The sequence below is a fragment of the Mirounga angustirostris genome, unplaced genomic scaffold (assembly GCF_029215605.1).
Source record: "Mirounga angustirostris isolate CCGP_5_RB_7025 unplaced genomic scaffold, mMirAng1.0.hap1 SCAF_2, whole genome shotgun sequence".
In the NCBI taxonomy this organism is placed as follows: Eukaryota; Metazoa; Chordata; class Mammalia; order Carnivora; family Phocidae; genus Mirounga; species Mirounga angustirostris.
In genome coordinates, this window is record NW_026991710.1 from 153,325,993 (window position 1) to 153,346,163 (window position 20,171).

General features: G+C 40.9%; 1 protein-coding gene across 4 annotated transcripts in view; it reads right to left on the bottom strand.

Moving 5' to 3' along the window:
* Positions 1–3,610: 3,610 nt before the first annotated feature.
* ELP3 (elongator acetyltransferase complex subunit 3) overlaps positions 3,611–20,171 on the bottom strand; it is a 101,262-nt gene continuing 84,701 nt past the window's right edge. The window contains exon 15 of one of the 4 annotated variants that reach the window (XM_045880076.3): positions 3,611–4,871. In XM_045880076.3, coding sequence (XP_045736032.1) covers positions 4,795–4,871 — 77 coding nt within the window. In that variant the 3' untranslated portion in view covers positions 3,611–4,794. Of the gene's footprint in view, positions 4,872–9,401; positions 9,579–20,171 lie in introns of those variants that run through there. The other 3 variants (XM_064585339.1, XM_045880075.3, XM_064585341.1) reach the window with 3 other exon arrangements.

The following is a 20,171-nucleotide window of genomic DNA, read 5'->3' on the forward strand; positions in this document are numbered from 1 at the left end:
GTGGATCTATGTGTAGAGTCACGGGAAGATGCTTACATTTTGTCAAGTTACCAAAGCGACATGCCCAGTGTGAACATTTCATGTGGAACTGATCATAAGTGTGCGGGAGATGGATGAAGGATGCTTGTCACAGTGTTTACCATGGTTGTCTCTGATGGTGGGATCTCAAGGGACTTTGGGCTTTTCTGTTTCCATTAGTTACAGGGAGCATATATAATTTTAGAACCACAAGCTATATTCATTTAAATTAAAAAAAAGCAGACTCTTTGCATTCTTTCTTGATGACCTCATTCACTTCTACTATGTGTAGTTTTAACAACTGGGACGATGGCAGGATTTTCCTCACAGGTTGTTTGTTGTGAGGATGAAACAATATGAAAGCACAGACTCGTTGCTCAATACCTGCTGGCTGAACAGCTTTAAACAGAAGCGGACTGAACATTTTTCCCCCTTACAACAGGAACTGGGAGGTAGAAGGGGGTGAGAAAGGCTGAGTCACTGCCTTGTGTTTGGATCCTAAATCCGTTAAGCAGCAAACCTGGGCTGCCATGCTGGGCCACTTGGGCACTTTCATATTCCAGTGCACGCGACCCAGACGCTTCGGGACTGGTACCAACTGGAGCTGGGCAGTGTGGCGGCCTGGCCTGTGACTTGAGGCCCAGAGGTGAAGACAACAGCTGGTGTCCTCCTTTGTCACGTGGGGGAGTCTGGCACTCACCCTTGGGCGAGGACTGCCTAGTCAAGCATGGGAAGGGCCTGAGGCGGAACCCAGAGCCTTGGGACTCAGCAGATGCTAGTTCCTTCCCTTGAAGGAGGAGTTTTCCAGGTGGACGAGAAGGGTATTCTAGGCTTGGGAAGGGACAGAAGTACAATAATGCTGTGCATTCGGACCTAAAAAAGCAGCCAGTTTGTTACTCCTAACAGGCACGAATTTGATTGTTGATGTTATTAAAATCAGTTTCTTTGAAGAGTCTGTAAACTTAGTTTTTGAAACTGCCTGCCCAGAATGAAACAGAAATGTATTGCTGGCATACGTAATTCTAATCTACAGAAATGTGGCACCACCCTGCTCCCCACGCTGAAAGGCTGCTGAACTCCCTCGGAGGGACTCCCTGAGTGGACACAGCCACCAGCACACAAAAGGGACACTGGCAGTCCATGTTGATATTGGACAATGTTCTGGGAAGCCCTCCGAATTACAGTGATTTTTATTTTATTTTTAAAAATATTTTATTTACTTATCTGAGAGAGAAAGAGCGTGAGAGAGCATGAGCAGGGGAGAGGGGCAGAGGGAGGAGAAGCAGACTTCCCACTGAGCAGGAATCCCGATGTGTGGCGTGATCCCAGGACCCTGCATCGATCCCAGGACCCTGGGATCACAACCTGAGCCAAAGGCAGACGCTTAACCTCAGATGGACAGAATGGATCCTTTGCAGACTGAGCCACCCAGGCGCCCCTACAGTAATATTTTAAAATGCTTGTTGTTGTTCCAGGTCTCAGTCTCTTGTCCCTCAAAGCATGGATCTGACAGTTTGCAACCCTAGACTTAGATGGATGAGACAGAAGGATCAACTAGAGGATGGGAGAAAAGGCCTCAGAGCACAAGAGGTATTGTTTTTCTGACTGGCTTCTAGCAAAATTTAGGGATTCTAGCAAAAAGCCACGTTCTATTGCTAACAGATACGAAACTCCCTTTTTAAAATGGGCCAAATACTGCACTTTGTTAGATGTATAACAGCTAGTACTTCCAGTGTTTTATGTTGAACAGACCCTGTACTAAGAGCCTTACATACATGAGCTCATTTAATCCACACGAGTATTGCAGGAGGGAATTACTGTCATCACTGGGAACTTGCTGAAAAGCAGAGTAAGTTTACGTGCCCAAGGTCATACTTCTGTTGAGCAGAGTAAGTTTATGTGCCCAAGGTCACACTTCTGTTGAGAAGCCACTTCACTAGAGAACTGTTTATATATAAGAGAATGTCACAGTTTATGCACTGACTCTCCAGTGTGACCACATCTGATCCTCGCACTTGCCCTGGAGCTGGTTATTTATCTCGCATCAAAAGGGGAATAATAGGGGCACCTGTGGTCCAGTCGGTTAAGTGACTGACTCTTGTTTTTGGTTCAGGTTGTGATCTCAGAGTCGTGAGATTGAGCCCCACATCGGGCTCTGTGCTTGGCACAGAGCCTGCTTAAAACTTGTTCTCCCTCTCACTCCCCCCACCGCCCCACCCCGGCACTCTTTCTCTAAAATAAATCTTTAAGTATGGCTCAAAAGGTGAGGGGGCACCCCAGAGCTCCAGGGTTTTCAGAATCTAGGTCTGGAGCTCTTTCTTAAACTCAGGGGTCTGTGAGTTCTTTATGAACAAATTGTCTTTTTGATTAGATGGTAATCTCTAAAACACATACACACACACCTTTGGAAATAGAAATTTATAATTTGAAAGATATTTTCTTTAGTTCTTAAGTTGTACTTTTCAGTATTCCTTTGGGTCAGTAAAGATCCTTCCATTAAAGGGACTTGATTCATTCCCAACTTTGAGAAACTATCTTTACCAGGCCCCTTCACTTGGTGATAGATTTTAAAAATGTTATTTTCTATTCAAATTTCAGTCTGTTTTTGATATAGCTTAATTAAAAAAAACCTCTCCAGGTGATTTAACAAGGTGAACTAAAAGCAGGGCTATTTGACTAGGTTTGAGGTGGTTGCTAAGGTTTGTTCAACAGAGATCAGAAACACAAGCTTTAAAGCTCCCGCGCTGGGGCCAGCAGGGTCCCGCCCACCTGACCCTTCTCAGGAAGTGGCCCGTGGGACTAAGGGGCACACGTCTTCGAGAGGGCCAGGCTGTGGAGGCGCCAAGCACCCTACACACCAGGAAAAGCCCTGGGCAGTCGGAAGAGCAGCTGAAGCTTCTCATGGCAGCATGGCTGCTGGCGTTCTGCCTGTGCTCTGTCTCTCCCATGTAGCTTTAAAGGTTCTGCAGCTTTTACCCAAGCTTAGGAGGCCCACTCCAAAGAAGGCTGAGGACGAGCTAGAAAGAAAGAGGTATTTTCCTGAGCCCTGAGATGAAAATCCAGATGGAACACTGGCTGATAACCACTGGAAATGGGCATGTTCCCTGGCAATTTTGTTTTAAAATCTTGCTCTAAATCATCATTTTAAAAGAAGCCTTTTTACAATTTTACAAGGGACCCGTTTGTACTTTACACATGCGGATCCCTTTAGGGCAGCGGGATATTGAGGATGAGCAATTGGAGGCCCAGAAATGCTTATGTAAGCCGTGGTCACACTGCAAGCAGAGGCGAGGCTGGGCCAGCATGCTGTCCATTCCGTCACCCCCAGTTACATGTGCTAACAGCTAGTGTGCACGCACTGTTTAATAGTTTTATTTTTAAAGGAAAAACAAGCACAGCTGAGAAGTAGCTAAATTACAGGTGCGGCAAGTCTTTGTAGCCCCATGGCGTGCCCCCGAGAATGCCAGTGCCGTGTACCCTGTGGCAGCCGAATGAGATGGCACGCGGCACCCAGGAGGAAGTAAACAGCGTCACGGATTCATAGCAAATGTCAGCACATGTGTAACAGGCAGAGGAAAAACACCTTACGTGATTCTTCTCTGTAGGCTGAAGATTTTATTTTATTTTTCGAACCTTTCAGGGGAATCAATTCCATTTACTAAACCTTTGTAAAATGCCCCAGAAGCCAGGGGGCATGGGGTTAAGCCATGCTGTTAAGAACTGGCCCTCTCCAGGTGGAGTCTCCTTTGCAGATTACCTGGAAGTTACAAAGAGGCACTTCGAGAATATGAACCTTTGAAAAAGCCAATCTTTTTCCTATTTTTCTGATTTGGGCTTGTTTCCCACTTTTTTGTTTTCAGAGGAGTTGAACTCTTACCTTTCTTCATTTAAAGCAAACCAAAGCCCATCTTAAAGAATTACAAGGCAGGAACAGGCTTCTGTGGAAGCGCATCTGGACTCAGGGCTACGCACGCCCGGACGGGGGCATGTCAGACTCTGCCCGCTCAGGACAGACAAGAGGGGAAGCCAGACACCTCTCTGGGTAGAAGTGCTGCCCTCGCTGCTTTGTAGGGGTCAAGAGTGTAGGGAATACAGACAAAAAATGTGAAATAAAGGGTGTTTGTAACAGCCCATTGTAGATGGCAGACTCCCAAGTGAGAAAGGCGGTTTTAAGCTTGAAACCCAACCGACAACTTTGGTTCCTCTCTCCCCATCACACTGTTATTTCAAACATCAGCACAGGAATCAGAGTGATTTCCATTAAAACAAAAGCTCATTTTCTTGTGCCAGAATGTATATAAAAGGCCAGAGATCAAAGTCTAACAGTTTTCCTATGTTCCAACCTTTTTGTCCCTACAGTATATAAATAACCTACTCCCTAAGTTTATTCCTCACATGACAGTAGCTAGTTTTATTTCATGAATAATGTGTCCAAATGAGTTAATTTGCTTTCGTCACTGTGCGTGAGTCAAAGTAGGTCAATTGCAGGCTCCATGCAGACTTCAGAAACTGGACACGTGACTTGAGAACACACAGGAGAGGGCGAGCGGGAGCTCTGAGCATCAGAAGCTCGGTGGACTTGGTCAGCAGACGTCCGGCCTGGCCCCGAAAGTAGTTTCCAGTCTCCGCAGCTGCAGGATGAGGGTGAAGCTCCTTGCCAGGGAGCCAGGGTGGGTCAATTTGTTTAGCTCAGCCTCTCTCCCGAGTATTCAAAATATCTTGAATTTTTATTTTCTGCCAGGGAGGATACTGCATCAAGGTGGGCTGGTGTGGCCATCACTTTAGTGTCTTTACCATGTACGGCCCTTGTAATCTGTAGCCAATCTTTCTGTAATAATTCCTGGTGCCGACACCTGTGAAGCAGCAGAAAACCGAAGTTAAGTCTCTACGAAGCCTAACTTTAGTAAAACCCTCAAAAGCCAGCAAACACTCCCCTCAGAGCTCACCTTTCCCACTCTCACTCAGAGACCAAGTTCCAGGCCAGACTGAATCTCAACGAGTTTGGAACATTTTTATTATTTTGAATTCAAGCCACATTAAAATACAGAAACTGTATTTTAGAGCCTCGCGAATGTATTTCAACCCTGCTGACACCACCCCGTGAACGGAGCCAAACAGTAGTTCGGTCTCTCGGGAGCTGAGAGAAGAGGGTGGGGAGGCGGGGTCTCCCCAGAGCGCCAATCTCCGGGGAGCTGAGAGAAGAGGGTGGGGAGGCGGGGTCCCCACAGAGCGCCAAGACGCAAAGGGCACTGAAGGAAAAGCTGCGCTGTAGTGTCAGCGCCACACTCCCGCAGCGTCAGCGACCATTTCAGCAAAACAGCGGCCACATTAAATCAATGCTACTTAATTTGCATTTTATTAAAGTTTTGTTTGTCTTAATTGGCATATTTACTTCCATGTATGAGCAGTATAACTACCAGAAGTTTCTACTAGTTTTAAGTTTGCATGCATTTAAACAACTTGGCTGATTTAAGTCAATAACGAAAGATCCATGAACTTACTCTCTTTAGAGAAACATTATCCTAAGTGATGCCTCTAAAGTAGTAAGAATATTACACTTAAGCTGAGCTCCTAAGAGGAGAGAGCATGGCTTCTCAGGTAGTATCTGTAGGAGTGGTTAAGAGGATGGGCTTTGGATCAGTTTGCTATGGGTCTGAGACCTGGACCCGTCATGGCATAGGTCTGTGGCCTGGCCCACTTACTTACCTTCCCTGATTATTTGATCGTCTGTAATAACGTACTTATGTTTTAAGGATGTCGAGTATTAAATGAGAGTCTATGAAATGTGATTAGTTCAGTCTGAAAAAGGCCAATTCCTCAGAAACACTGGTTGCTGGGGTTATTCTTTTAAAGCTTTTTATGACTTGGTACCTAGCTGCTTTTATTTCTAGCTTCATCTCTTGCTACAACTCTCTCCCTAAACACTATGCTTCAGCCTTGGTGAATTTAAAATATTTCCAAGTTCTCTGCATATGTCTGGCTCTTTCTTTAGCTTCCAGGTCCTTGCTCATGCTGTTCCCTCTAGCAAATTAACTGAACCCGAAGAGGGAGGTAGTGGAAACTTCCATTTATAAGTCAGAAGCACAGGTAAGAAGCTGGGCTTGCAATAGGCATCTGAAGTGCAGACATTCCTGTGGGCCTGAGCCCTTAACCTGTGGGATCTGATGCTATCTCCAGGGAGACAGTGTCAGAATGGAGTTAAATTGCAGGACACCCAGCTGCTATTGCAGAATTGCTTGATGTGTGGAAAACCGCTGCATCTGGTGTCAGCATAAGTAGTCACGGAGCACTGTGTGCAATGTGAATGAAAACAACAGCGTGTTTCTTTACCGTGCTTTGCCCCCACAGCTCTCCCCACAGTGGACTGTGTCGCTGCTCTGCCTCCCTGTGCGGTGGAAGTTCTATTATCTTGTGCCTCACTTTGTATTTCTAGTACTGCGGATTGTGCCTGGAATCAAATAATTGTTCGCTCTTCCAAGTCTAGCCTAGTTCTTTAGCCCAAACCTTTGCTATTTAGGAACAGGCCTTCCCACCAAGTTTTGTTTTCCATCCCCTTCAAAATTTTTCAAGTGTTTGGAAAATGGAACTGAAGCTGGCACTATGGAGGTCGCAAAACTGTCCCGTGAGAACAGGTCACTGGAGACTTTCCCTTTGAAGTCGAGGATTACTGATACTCCATCTCACACAACTGCACCTTGTCTCGGCATTTCTAATCATTACTTCTGTTCAACACTGTGGCTTGGGGTAGAGCAAGGGGAAAACAAAAACACAGTACAGGTCACGTGGCATCTCAGACCCCTGAATACAGCAAGAAGGCTGAAAACCCCCAGAGGGGCACAACCTCTCCTAAAGTTCTCTATCCATAAGCATATCCTATAACCCAGCAATTATACTCTTGAGTGAAAAGAGAAATGAATGCTTACATCCAACAAAAGACATTATTTATAATATCCAAACAGGAGGTTCATCCATGTTCTTACAAATAAGCTATAGTTCCTTTTTTCATTGCTGTGTGGTATTCTATTGTGTGAAAATACAATTTATCCATTCAATTGATATATATCACAGACCTAATGTGTATGAAAGAAACCAGATATAAAAGGTTAACACAAGTTCACCTGTTAACACCAAGTTCAGGCAGAGGTAAAACGAATTTTATGGTCCTAGAAGTCAGAGTACTGGTTACATCTGGAAGATGATATGGACTGAAAGAGGGAAGGAGAAAGTCTTCTGGAGTGCTGAAAATGTTCTATCTTAATCTAGTAGTTACATGGGAACGTAATTTACATGCAAAAATTAATCAAGTGATGTGCTTAACATGTACTTTTGCATGTAATATCTCAATTAAAAAAAAAACTCCAGAGGGACAATTCATTTAACAGCTGTTTTAATGTATTTTGACAAATCAATTTGTCCAGAGAATTCAGTGAAATAAGGCAGAAGTAATAGGATCAGTGGCCCACTCCACACTGAACCCCCAAGTTGGACAAACCACCAGGAGACCCTTGCACATACTTCCCCTACCCACGAAGAAGCTAGAAATCATAGCCCCTCTCTCCATGCTAGCTACATCCCTTACTTATCGTCCTGTTGTTTTGGTAATCATGCTGTGCTTTATTTTACTTGCATGTCTAGCTCCCCTCCTAGAATGTAAGCTCTTTGAAGTCAACAACTTCCATCATCAGGGCTTAATAAGTGTCTGGCATATAATGAATATGCGATAAATGCTTGCAGATTATATTGTACTGTATTCAGTTATCATGTTGTATACATATGAAGAAATGTGCTCCTGGGGATGTCTTTAAAAAAAAGAAAAAAAAAATTGCCTCTGTGTTGTTAGGTGCCAGGCAGTGGGAATGACTCAATGTAAAAGGCATTAAGGGAAGGACTTCTTCATCTAGTTACAAGTTTTCTACCTTGTTAACTTAGAAGATTTAGAGGCAGCTTTTTAATTTATTATCTCTAATAAAACTGCCATTTCTGGCTTTTTATATTTTCTAATTTCACAAAGCAGATGCCATTTTCCATGGACTTAATCCATTATGGAGAATTTCAGATATATAAAAGTAGAGATGATAGCGTATCAAATCTCCAGATACCCATTACCCAGCTTCAACAGTTATCAGTTCATCCACCAAACTGTTAATGCTTCTAGCTTTCTACTCAGGGGAAGTCACAAAATACATCTGTTTCCTTCTGGTTCTGCTCAGCGTGGTCACTGGAGACATGTTTTAATTGCCTTCTTTCAAATAAAGATGATGGTATCTTCTTTACCATCAACTACCAGACCAAAGATGTACCGTTGGTCAGAGTGCTCTACTTCCTGAGACATGCTACATCCTCTATCTGTCCACCACAACCAGCTGCAGAGGTGAGACAGAAGCAGCTCCTGAGACGGGACTAGCCAGGCCTTGGATAACTGCAGAAGTTCACTCACCTTGAGTGTGTCCCGATTTCCTAAGCATGCTGCTGAAAAGAACAGCTTTACAGGGGCACAACGAAGCAATCCTCAGCCATGATTCTCACTGAGCATCCAGGCTCCCTGAGCTCTCTCTTTCTGCCTTTATACAGGGCACGGGCCCTAGAAACCATTACCAGCTTGAGAAGAGGCATTCAGGCGTTGTGTGCTTTTTTGAAAGAAAGGTGTATTTTCAAGGTCCTATCCTGTTTTCAGTAACATCCTGTAGCACTGAGATGGAAGATCTACTTCTGGACCCTCTGGGAAGATTTAAGAATTTGGGGGAAAGAACTCTGACCTCCAGTGGGTCTTAACCAACCAAGCAAAAATACTCCCCATTTGTATTTCTTTGTGCCTCCCGTTTCTTGAAAGATCCGCCAGCCGCCACTCCCACCCCCCTGCCGTTTCTACAATCTGCAGAACAGACTGGTAAAAGCATTAGTACTCTTAGCCAGCTTGGAGGAGAACACACCATCACCCAGGCTGGGTGCAGGCCACACCTTGCTCCCATCCCCCCGCGTGCTCAGCAGGGCTCCAAACAGTCCCGTCACGGTAACTTTCCTCTTGTTATTCGGCCAACAACAAGCAATTACGTGTCACAACTGACGTCAGCCAGCCTCCCGGACTGACGTCGGCAGGCTGTGTCACAGGCCTCAGCGTTAACGCTGCTCCTGCCCTTGAGGAGAGATGCAGTGGGCTGCATGTGTAACTGAGTTCTCGACTCAGTCGTCTGGGTGTCTGCGAAGCCCTGGGCTGGGGAGCGAGCAGGACTTGCGCCGACACACAGCAAGCGGCCCTCAGGGTGCTCTTATGGCCAGTGGTTAGTAGAGCCCTCAGGACGGGGGAACAGCGGAGGTGGGCCACATGCCTGCTTCCTTTCATCCTCCAAGTTCTGTAACCCACAAGCAGAAGTTACCTATATCGTGGGGGCCGTTTTCCTACTCTCAGAGGCAGGATAAATTTTCTATCTTCACCACTTTGAGGGTTGTGATGATGATGAAATGAGGTAAGGTGACAGAAGAGGATCCTGAAATGTGCTGGAGTGACACTCTGTGATTTGGCTTCAGTGACCAGCCTCTGTAGTTACCTTCCTGGCCTCCACCTGTGCCCCAGGACAGAGATAAAGACAGGGGACGCTATTCACTCTGATGGGGTGACAGGAAGAGAGAGCTGGCCAGCACTAGGTGGGAAAGCCTCTGCTCCCTTTCCCAACTAGGATCTCTGGCTTATTGCTCCAAGGCTGGCTGCCAAGAGCTGCCCACCACCTGGGAACCTGCCACTTAGGGGAGACCAGGGGCTATAGTATTTCTCTGATCCTTTTTCTGTACCAAATGCCTTCAAGCCTCCAGACCCTCACGGTTGGTGAAAATGGCTCTGCTTTCTGACCCCCTCTCCTCTCTTTGAAAGATGCACACCATTTAGCTTAAGTTTTGCATACTCTAAACATTGAGGACAGAAAGGAAATCACGTAGAGTGTACACACATGCAACTGCCTCAGCCCCTGGCTACAGGAGCAGGTTAATTATGGGTTGTTTAATGCTCTTTAGTAAAAGTGGGGGAATAAAAATCACAAAACCTTAAGATTAATGAAAGAGGAAAATGGAACAAATCTGTTTACTTAAATTCCACTGACTCTATTTTAGAAAACGAAGGGGGAAGAAGTAAGCAAAAGGAGTAAACTAGTCAATGCGGTACCTGAATTGGGCACAAAACAACTCTTTGCTTCTCCATATTACCGCAGCCCTTTCCTCCTAAAAGGATAAACCCAACACCAAAGTAGAGGCTGAGAAAACTGAAAACACATTTTCCCTTTAAGAGAGAAAGTCAGTCAGGAGCAGGAGATGAGCCTACACCCCACCTAACTCCATTTCAAAACAAAGGAAGCAACAACTTTATAGTTGATTGAGTACAAAGTATAAACCTAGATAGAGGAGGAAGAACTTTCTTGAGCACTTAGAAATGCCAGGCATTGCATCTAGATGCTTGACATATCAACTTAAGCACCTAACAAAGGGGCACCTGGATGGCTCAGGCAGTTAAGTGTCTGACTCTTGGCTTCAGCTCAGGTCATGATCTCGGGGTCCTGGGATTGAGCCCTGCATCAAGCTCTGTGCTCAGCGCGGAATCTCCTTGAGATTCCCTCCCTCTCCCTTTACCCCTCCCCCGCTGGCAAGCATGCTCTCGCTCTAAAATAAATAAAATCTTAAAAAAAAAAAAAAAGATTGGAGATTGGAATTACTATCCTATGAGGAATGTGAGTTCGAGAAAGGGTCCTAACAAAAGGTCACAGAGTTAGGAAGCAGAACTGTAATTCAGACCCAAGTCCCTCATCTCCACAGCTCCCAGTATTTCTGCTAAGCTACAGCACTGGCAGTCCTGGTGTTGTGGGTGGTGCCCCAGCCCCTTCCCCCACCCTGGTTTTAAACATCAAGTCTGCTCTAGTAGCAGCATAGAATGGACGACTAACTGGCTTGTCTTCATCACTTTACCTCTCTTATCTGTGTCTAGTTTGTCAGTATCTTTTTTGATAAATCACTAGATGAAATAAACATGGTGACCTTATTTTCATTTCATTAATAGGGCTCAGTAAGAAAAGTTACATAAAACGGTGAGATAACATAGGCAATAACAAACTGTTAACAGATACGGCTTACAAATGTGAAACCTACTGTTACTTTTCAGTAACAACTTGATAAATTGTGGTCACCTTTTCTAAAATGAAGAAAAACACCATATAAAGTTTGGAGGGAAAAAGCAACAAAGATGGAACAATGATGGAAACCAGATCCCAGAGGAAGGGCAGTCAAGTCAGGAGAAGTATTATGCTTATAGAAAAGAAGGTGACTTCAGGCTGGACTGTGGCACACTAAATGATTAAGATCAACTTGAAAAAACAAACAAAACCCCAACACCAAAGGTCTACTAACAGTTATTATCAGGCAGAGAATAAGAAGAAAAGGTGAGCTTTAAGAAGAGAGTAGACTTTTCTGCCTCGGTGGTGTTTACCAATCCAGGAAGGGCAGCTGAGATCCACAGAGACCAGCTGGAGACAAGCAGTACTGGGCAGAAGTCACATGGCCACCAGAAGCAGAGAACTAGCTATAATACTGCTCATCTCACTCCTCTCCATGAAGGGCTGTGCTCTGCACTGTGGGAGTAACTGAAACCCAGAGTTGCTTCTAAGACTCAAGGAGCTGAAGGAACAGATGGGGGTCTGAATCCAGAGCCTAGTAAAGGCACAGTCTCCAGCCTAACGATCCCTTTCTGGACTGTCTCTGAAAGGCTCAACTTTGAAGTGGAGAGAGGGCCTGCTGGGGAGGGGTCATTCAAAGGACCTCGATAAACCTCAAGCCTTTTTCTTGGACAACTAGTGCTCTTAGATGCCCTGGCAAAAGGAAATAGAGATCCTCCTTGGAAGAAGCTAACATCATCTAGGTCTTGAAGTATTCTTGAAAGCAAATTCTCTCATAAAATGCTCAGCAAATAAAAAATGATGAGATATACTTTGAAATAAGACAACAGGGTAACGAGAGACTGCTCGCAGGTACTCCAGATCTGAGGTTATCTGATGTAGATTGTAGAACTATGCTTACTATGTTCATTGAGATAGAAGCTGAATTTAAGACTTTAAAAGCAACAAAAAGCTATAAAACATGATAGAACAGTTGAAAAAGATAACAGAAATCAGAACTGAAAAATGAAATGAAGACTAAGGCATCAATGAATGAGTTTAGCAGTAGCTTAGACTGAATTAGAAGAAACTATCAACAATGACACATGGAGAAACAAAGCAAGGGGGTAGGGAAGGAGGGTATGAGACACAATGGATACAATGAGTAGGTCTAACATATGTTTAACTGCGGTCCCAGGAAGGGGGGAGAGAATGGGATAGAGTCAATATGAGATCGAAGCTGAAAATCACTCAATTTAAAAAAAAAATATCAACTTCCCATTGAAAGAAGCCCAAGCAGAGAAAACCCATACTCAGAAACACCACAGTAAAACTAGAGAAAACACACTCTAAAACCAGACAATATTAAAAAATAAAAACATAAAAGCAGCCAGAGAAATATCCTCAAGACAGACCTGAGCGTTCTTAACTACATCATTAAAAGCCAGAGACAGTGGAAAGACAGCTTCAAGGTGCTAAAAGCAAATAAATGCAAACCCAGAATTCTTTAGTGAAAACTGAATTCAAGAATGGAACAAGATAATGACATGCCATACAGTCAAAACTTGAATAATTTGCTACCAGCAGATTACTAAAAAAGTAAATTCTTTAGGCATAAAGGAAATAATACTTGCAAATTACCTGATTACCCATCAATAATAAAACAGATAAACTGTGATATATCTGCATCATGGGATCCCATATATCAATGAAAATAAAAAGCAAAGAAAGTAATAAATATAACAGTAAATCCAAATGAATATTGAGTGTATATAACAAAAATAGTAATAATAAATTAGTCTTGTGGATTTTTGAAATAGTATCATACATGGAGAAACTTCAGAAAATATCTAAATGACCAATAAACATATGAAAAGGGAGTCAACTATATCAGTCATGAGGAAATAAAAATTAAAACTACAGAAAATATCATCACATACATACTGAACAACTAAAACTCATATACTCCTAGTGGGAGTGAAAATTGGTAGCAATATAGTAAACCACTTTGTAGATTCTTATAAACACATGTAACTCCCTGTAATCCACCAAGCCACTCCTAGGTGCACTGTCCACAAAAATGTGTGCACATGGGCCCCAGGATACATATATAAGAATATTCATGAGGGCGCCTGGGTGGCTCAGATGGTTGAGCGTCTGCCTTCGGCTCAGGTCATGATCCCAGGGTCCTGGGATCGAGTCCCGCATCGGGCTCTCTGCTCCTTGGGAGCCTGCTTCTCCCTCTGCCTCTCTCTCTCTGTCTCTCATGAATGGATAAATAAAAATCTTTAAATAAAAAAAAAAAAAAAAAAAAAAAAAGAATATTCATGAGCCCAAACTGGAAGCTATACAAATATCCAGCAAGAATCAAACAAACTGTGAGATATTTGCATAATGGAATCCTATGTATCAATGAAAATGAGTGAAAATGAACACAGCTACACACAATGTGACTCAATCTCACAATGTTGCACACAAGCAGCCAGAACAACAACAAATTCACTAAAATGATTCCATTTATCTAAAACTAACAATAACAAACCTAAACTATAGTTAAGGGATTCAGAATTAGGTAGTGGAGTATAACAAGAATACATGGAAGAAAATACCAAAAAAGCTGGGCTGCTGGTGGAAGGAAGAAGGCAAGGAGGTGGGAGGAGAGAATGGTGAAAGGGGCCAACAGGGGGTACTTCTTGGATGCCGCATATGTTCTTGACCTAAGTAAGGCCGACACAGGCATCGGTTGAACAATTCACTTTCCTATTTGTTACAGTTTACTGTCAACTTTTAAAAATGACAGAGAAGTTAAGATTTAGTAATTTTAACTATATGAATGCTTGTTTAAATATGGAAATAAATTCTTCATGCATGTGGAACGTCAAAAAAAACTTGGGTTTAGTGATTCTAACTGGACAAAGGAAGAACATGAAATTACTAATGTGATTTAATACAGGAAGAAAAAGGAAATTTAATATCAAGTAATTATTAAGTATGTACTAGGAGCTGGAAATTAAAAGAGTTTAATCTCCTAGAATTCTTTAAGGAAAGAAAAACTCTGACCTAATAATTAAGACGCTTTCATGTCTGGGGCAGGAAAATGAATTTGAAATCTGGAGGAGCATTCCAGTTCTTTGACACTACCTCTGTTAAGACACAAGGCCGTCCTCTTAATTGCTAGTCATGTGTTGGACTGAATTAAAATTCGGCCCACATCACATTCCTAAAGCCAAACTTGAAAAGAGAAAATATGCTAAATCTATCCTTTGAAACCTAAATCTGATTTTTCCGAGTAGGTGCAAAAGACTGAGATGATGATTCATGATCATTTTTAAAAAAATCAGTGAAATAAAAATGAAGAAACTGTTTTAATTACTTTTGCGTTCAATTAATCAACTATTTATTGAGTGTTGATACGTGCCTAGCAGCATTAATACAAGGGAAATGTATTCATTAGTTTCATTCATTTGCTATTGAAATGAGACTTTATTGATCTCATTGATCTCTTAGTTGGATGGCAATATTTCACTCTTCAACAATGCACATATATGAGAGTTGGAGAAAGGTGTTTATTCTGAACGTTTGAAAATGAACCAATTAACTCAATGACCTTAAATCTTTGAGAGAGGTTTTTTTTCTTGTTCTAAAAAAAATCTTACGAAGTTACCTACATATAATCATAGCTCTTCAATTGATTATTGGAAGTCATTAATACAGCATATTAGTACCTTATTCTATCTCGGAAGATCATCTCGGAAGATACAAAGAATATCTGAGTAGAGCTATAGGATCCAACCTGCTACCCAGCAGCCTAAAAGTTCCTCTATCCATTCTGAAATGGCTATACTAAGATAATAACAAAGACCAATTGAACAAAGAATAAAAGGTAACTTATAAAGCAGTTATAGAGAATCTAAATGAAAGCTGTGTTAACTTACAGTAGGGTGATGGTGCTGGGTTATCCTATAGCTCTTAGAAAGGTTTTTTTTTTTCCTTCATAGGGTATCTGATATAGGAGAGCCTACAATCTTCTAATTCAAAAATAGAGTGGCTCTGTTCATATCAGTGCAGAATATTTGTATGTCACAGATCATTCTCACTACTTTGCTCATGTCCCAAATCATTAGTGTGTCTCTGCAGAAGTTAAAGACTGTGCCATCTGTAACCTGGTAGGAAGTGGGATCCCTTCTATTTATAGTCTTTTAAAAAGCAGACTTTAAATGAGCAAATGGTGGAGTAGGAAACTCCAGAGATCAGTCCCTTCACTGAAACAACCACTAAACTGGAAAAAATAGAATCAATTATTTGGGACACTAGAACTTAATAAGACATTTACAGCATCTGGGGGTGCTTGATGAAGGGGCTGCTGAACTCTGACAGGAGAGCAGCCGATATAAAGCACCTACTACTCCCTATTTCTAGGTGGTTGGCTGCAGCCATGGTAGGCAGTAAGCCCTTGTTCTTTAAAAATTTGGGGTTGTATATTTGGTTTGGTGTGGAGACTCCTGGGGGGAGTAGTGTCTTTGTTTTGGCCCCTCCTTGCTGTGCAGGCTTCCCTGGGGTGTTTATTGTAAAATTTGAAGAGACAAACACCACCCTTCCCCTTTTTTAAGGGGACATTTAAGAAAATCCCTGTCGGGTCACAGGCTGATTGCAGAGAGAACAGAAACTTCAGTGGCCACATGCAACGAAGAATCAATTTTACAAAAACAGTTTGAAAAAGTCACTATACAAATGGATGACTACAGCCCTTAAAAGCAATCCCTGCAGAGGGGGAGAGTCTGACTTTTATAATATTCAAATGTGCAGTTCTCGACAACAATAGAAAACGCAGGAAAAAAAGAATTTGACAGAAGCTATGCTTAAGGAAGCCTAGACACTGCATTACCAGGCAAAATCAACTGTTAAATATGCTCAGAAGCTAAAGGAAACCATGGACAAAGAACTAAAGGAGCACAAACAACAAAAGCAAAAATAAGGGGGACTGCACAAATTAAAAAGCTTCTGTACAGCAAAAGAAATAATTAACAAAATGAAAAGACAACCTACAGAATGGGAAAAAATATATGCAATTCACATATTGGATAAGGGGTTAATATCCACAATACTTAACTCATACAACCCAGTAACAAAAAACAGTCTGATTACAAATGGGCAGAGGAACTAAAACTGACATTTTTCCAAAGAAAATATCCACATGGCCAACAAGTACATGAAAAGATGCTCAACATCACTATTCAACAGGGAAATGCAAATCACAACCACAATGATATGACCTCACACCTGTTAGTATGGCCATCAGCAAGAAGACAAAAGAACAAGTGTTGGCAAGAATGTGGAGAAAAGGGAATCCTTGTGCAATGTTGGTGGGAATGTAAATTGGTGCAGCCGCTATGGAAAAGGGTATGGAGGTTCCTCGGAAAATTAAAAATAGAATTACCAAAAAAAAAAAGGGAATTACCATATGATCCAATAATTCTTCTTCTGGGTATATACATCCAAAGGTTATGAAAACAAGATATTGAAGAGATATATGCACTCCATGTTCACTGTGGCATTATCCACACTAGCCAAAATATGGAAACAACTTAAGTGTCTGTCAATGGGTGAATGGATTAAAAAAATGTGGTATATGGTACATAGTACATGCAACAGAATATTATTCAGCCATGAGAAAGAAATCTTGCCATGTGCAACATGGATGGACCTTGAGAACATTATGCTAGGTGATATAAGTCAGACAAAGACAAATAGCATATGATATCACTTATATGTACAATCTAAAAAAAACCCAAATTCATAAAAACAGTAAAACGGTAGTTGCCAGGGCCTGGGAGGGTGGGGGAATAGGAGAGATACTGTATAAGGGTACACACTTGCAACTTGTAGATAAGTAATTCTTAGAGATCTAATGCACAGCACAGTGATTACAGACAGCAATATTATAAACACCAAACTTGCTAAGAGACTAGATCTTAATTCCTACCACAAAAAAGAAATGATAACTATGTGATGTGTTAGAAGTGTTAATAATACTATAACGTGAATCATATTACAATATATAAATTTATCAAATCAACAGGTTGTATGCCTTAAATTTATACAATGTTGTATGTCAAATATATTTCAATTCAAAAAAAGAACTCAAGGAAATCAGAACATTGTATGAACAAAGAAGGAATGTCAATAAAGAGAAATTGTAAAAAGAAACCAAACAAATACTGGTACGGAAAAATAGAATAGCAAAAAATTTTTAAATTTACTAGAGGGAGTTCAATTGCAGATTTGAGCAGACAGAAAATAGAATCAGTGAACTTAAAGATAATGTGACTGAATCTGTCCAGTCTAAGGAGCAGAAAGAAAAAAGAACGAGGAACCCAAGAGACCTGTGAGACACCGTGAAGCATACCAACATACACATCATAGAAGTCTCAGAGGGAGATGAGACAGATAAAGGGTAGAAAAAAAATATTTAAGGAAATAATGGCCAAAAGACATGAAACTGTACTTCTAAGAAGCTCAACAAGTTCCAAGCAGGATAAACTCAAAAAGATCCACATTAAGGCACATTATAGCCAAATTGTCAAAGGCCAAAGAATCTTGAAAGCAGTGAAGACTGACTCATCACATACAAGGGGTCCTCAATAATATCAACAGCTAATCCCAGAAACCAGGGAGGTCAGAAGGCATGGGCTGACACATTTAAAGTGCTGAAAGCAACAAACAAATAAATCTGTCAACTAAGAATTTTATATACAGCAAAATAATCTCTTATGGATAAAGAAGAAATTAAGATATTTCCAAATAAACCAAAGCTAGGAAAGTTTGTTACCACTAGACCTACCCTACAAGAATCCTTCAGGCCAAAACGAAAGGACATTAGATAGTAACTCTAAGTGGAAGGAAGGACAGAAGGAAGGAAGGAAGGAAGGAAGGAAGGAAGGAAGGAGAATGAAGAATGAATGAATGAACACTGCTAAAGATTAATTACATAGGTAAATACAAAAGCCAGTATTTTTGTACTGGTTTGTAACTCCTTTCTTTTCCCTATATAATTTAAAAGACAAATTCATGAAACAATGATTATAAATTTGTTAAGAGACTTACAGGCATAAAGATGTAATTTATGACAGCAACAAGGCAAAACAGAGACAGATATGTATAGGAGCAAAGGGTCTGCATACTATTAAAACTAAATTTGTATTATTCAAACTAGGTTGCTGGAAGTTTAAGATGTTAATTGTAATCCCTCAGGTAATCACTAAGAAAATAACTAGTAACCAAAAGAGAGCTGGGGTGGATATACTATCAAAGAAGAGGTATTTTAAGTCAAAAAAAAGGAGATGAAGAAGGATGTGACATATTGATAAAAGGTTCAGTTCATCAAGGTTTAACAATTATAAACATATTTACACCTAACAACAGAGCTCCAAAATACATGAAGCAAAGATGGACAGAACTGAAGGGAGAAATAAATAGTTCTACATTCAGAACTGGAGACTTCTATACACATTTTCAATAATTTCTTGAAAAATAAGACAGAAGATCAACAAGGAAATAGAGGACTTGAAAAACCCTTTCAACCAATTAGACCTACCAGACATGTACAGAACACATCGTTGAACAACAGCAGAATATACATTTTCCACACTGGACATGGAGCATTCTCCAACTTAGATCACATATCAGGTCATAAAACAAATCTTAATAATTTAATAAGACTGAAATTTTACGAAGTATGAAAAAAGTATTAAAAAAAGACTGAAATCACTAATATTAGAAATAAAAGAGGAAACATTACTGACTTTACAGAAATAAAAAGAATTATAAGAATACTATGAACAACAATATGGATGTGTGTGTACACCAACATATTGGATAACTTAGCTAAAATGGACAAATTCCTAGAAACACAAAGACTGACTCAAGAAGAAATAGAAGGTCTATATAGTCCTATAACAAGTAAGGGGATCGAATCAGTAATCAAAAACCTCCAAAGAAAAACGCAGGGCTAGATGGCTTTACTGGTATTTCTATTAAATGTTTATAGGATTAACACCAATCTTCAAACACTTCCAAAAAACCGAGGTAGGACTCAGCCTATAAGGCTAGCAATACCTTGATAATGAAGCCAGACAAAGACAGTACAAAGAAAACTACAGACCTCTAAACTTTATGAATGTATATGGAAGAAAATACTTGCAAATCACAGATCTTATAAAGGTATCCAGAAAATATGAAGAATTCCTAAAACTCAACAGAAAGACAACCCAATTAAATAATGAGCAAAGGACTTGAATAGACGTTTTTCTAAAGAAGATACACAAATGACAAATAAGCACAAAAAAGATGTTTAACATCATTGGTCATTAAGAAAATCAAAGTTAAACCCCCAATAAAACATCACTCTACACCTACTAGGATGGTTATTTAAAAAAAAAAAAAAAAAGGAAAATAACAAGTGTTGGCAAGGATGTGGAAAGATTAGAACTCTTAAGCATTGCTGATAGGAATGTAAAATGAATGATTTAGTCATTGTAGAAAAGTTTGGTGATTCCTGAAAAAGTTAAAAAAAATTACTGTCTGATCCAGCAACTCTACTTCTGAGTATTTACATAAAGGAACTGAAAGTAGGGACTTGAGTAGATCCAAACTAAACTATGACCAATGTCATAGTACCATTATTCACATAACCAAAATATGGAAACAACCCAAACTGTATGTATACATATGAATACACACACACACACACCATACACACATGGAATATTATTCAGTCTTAATAAATGAAGCAAAATCCTTTAATGTATATAGTATGGATGAACCCCGAAGACATTATGCTAAGTGAAATAAGCCAGAGACAAAAAAGCCACACACTGTATGATTCTACTTTACAGAGACAGAAAGTAGATTAAAGGTTACTAGGGGCTGGGGAGATGGGAGAATTGGGAGTATTACTTAATGAGTACAGAGTTTCTGTTTGGGGTGATGAAAATGTTTTGGAAAGAGGGGTGATGGTTGTACAAC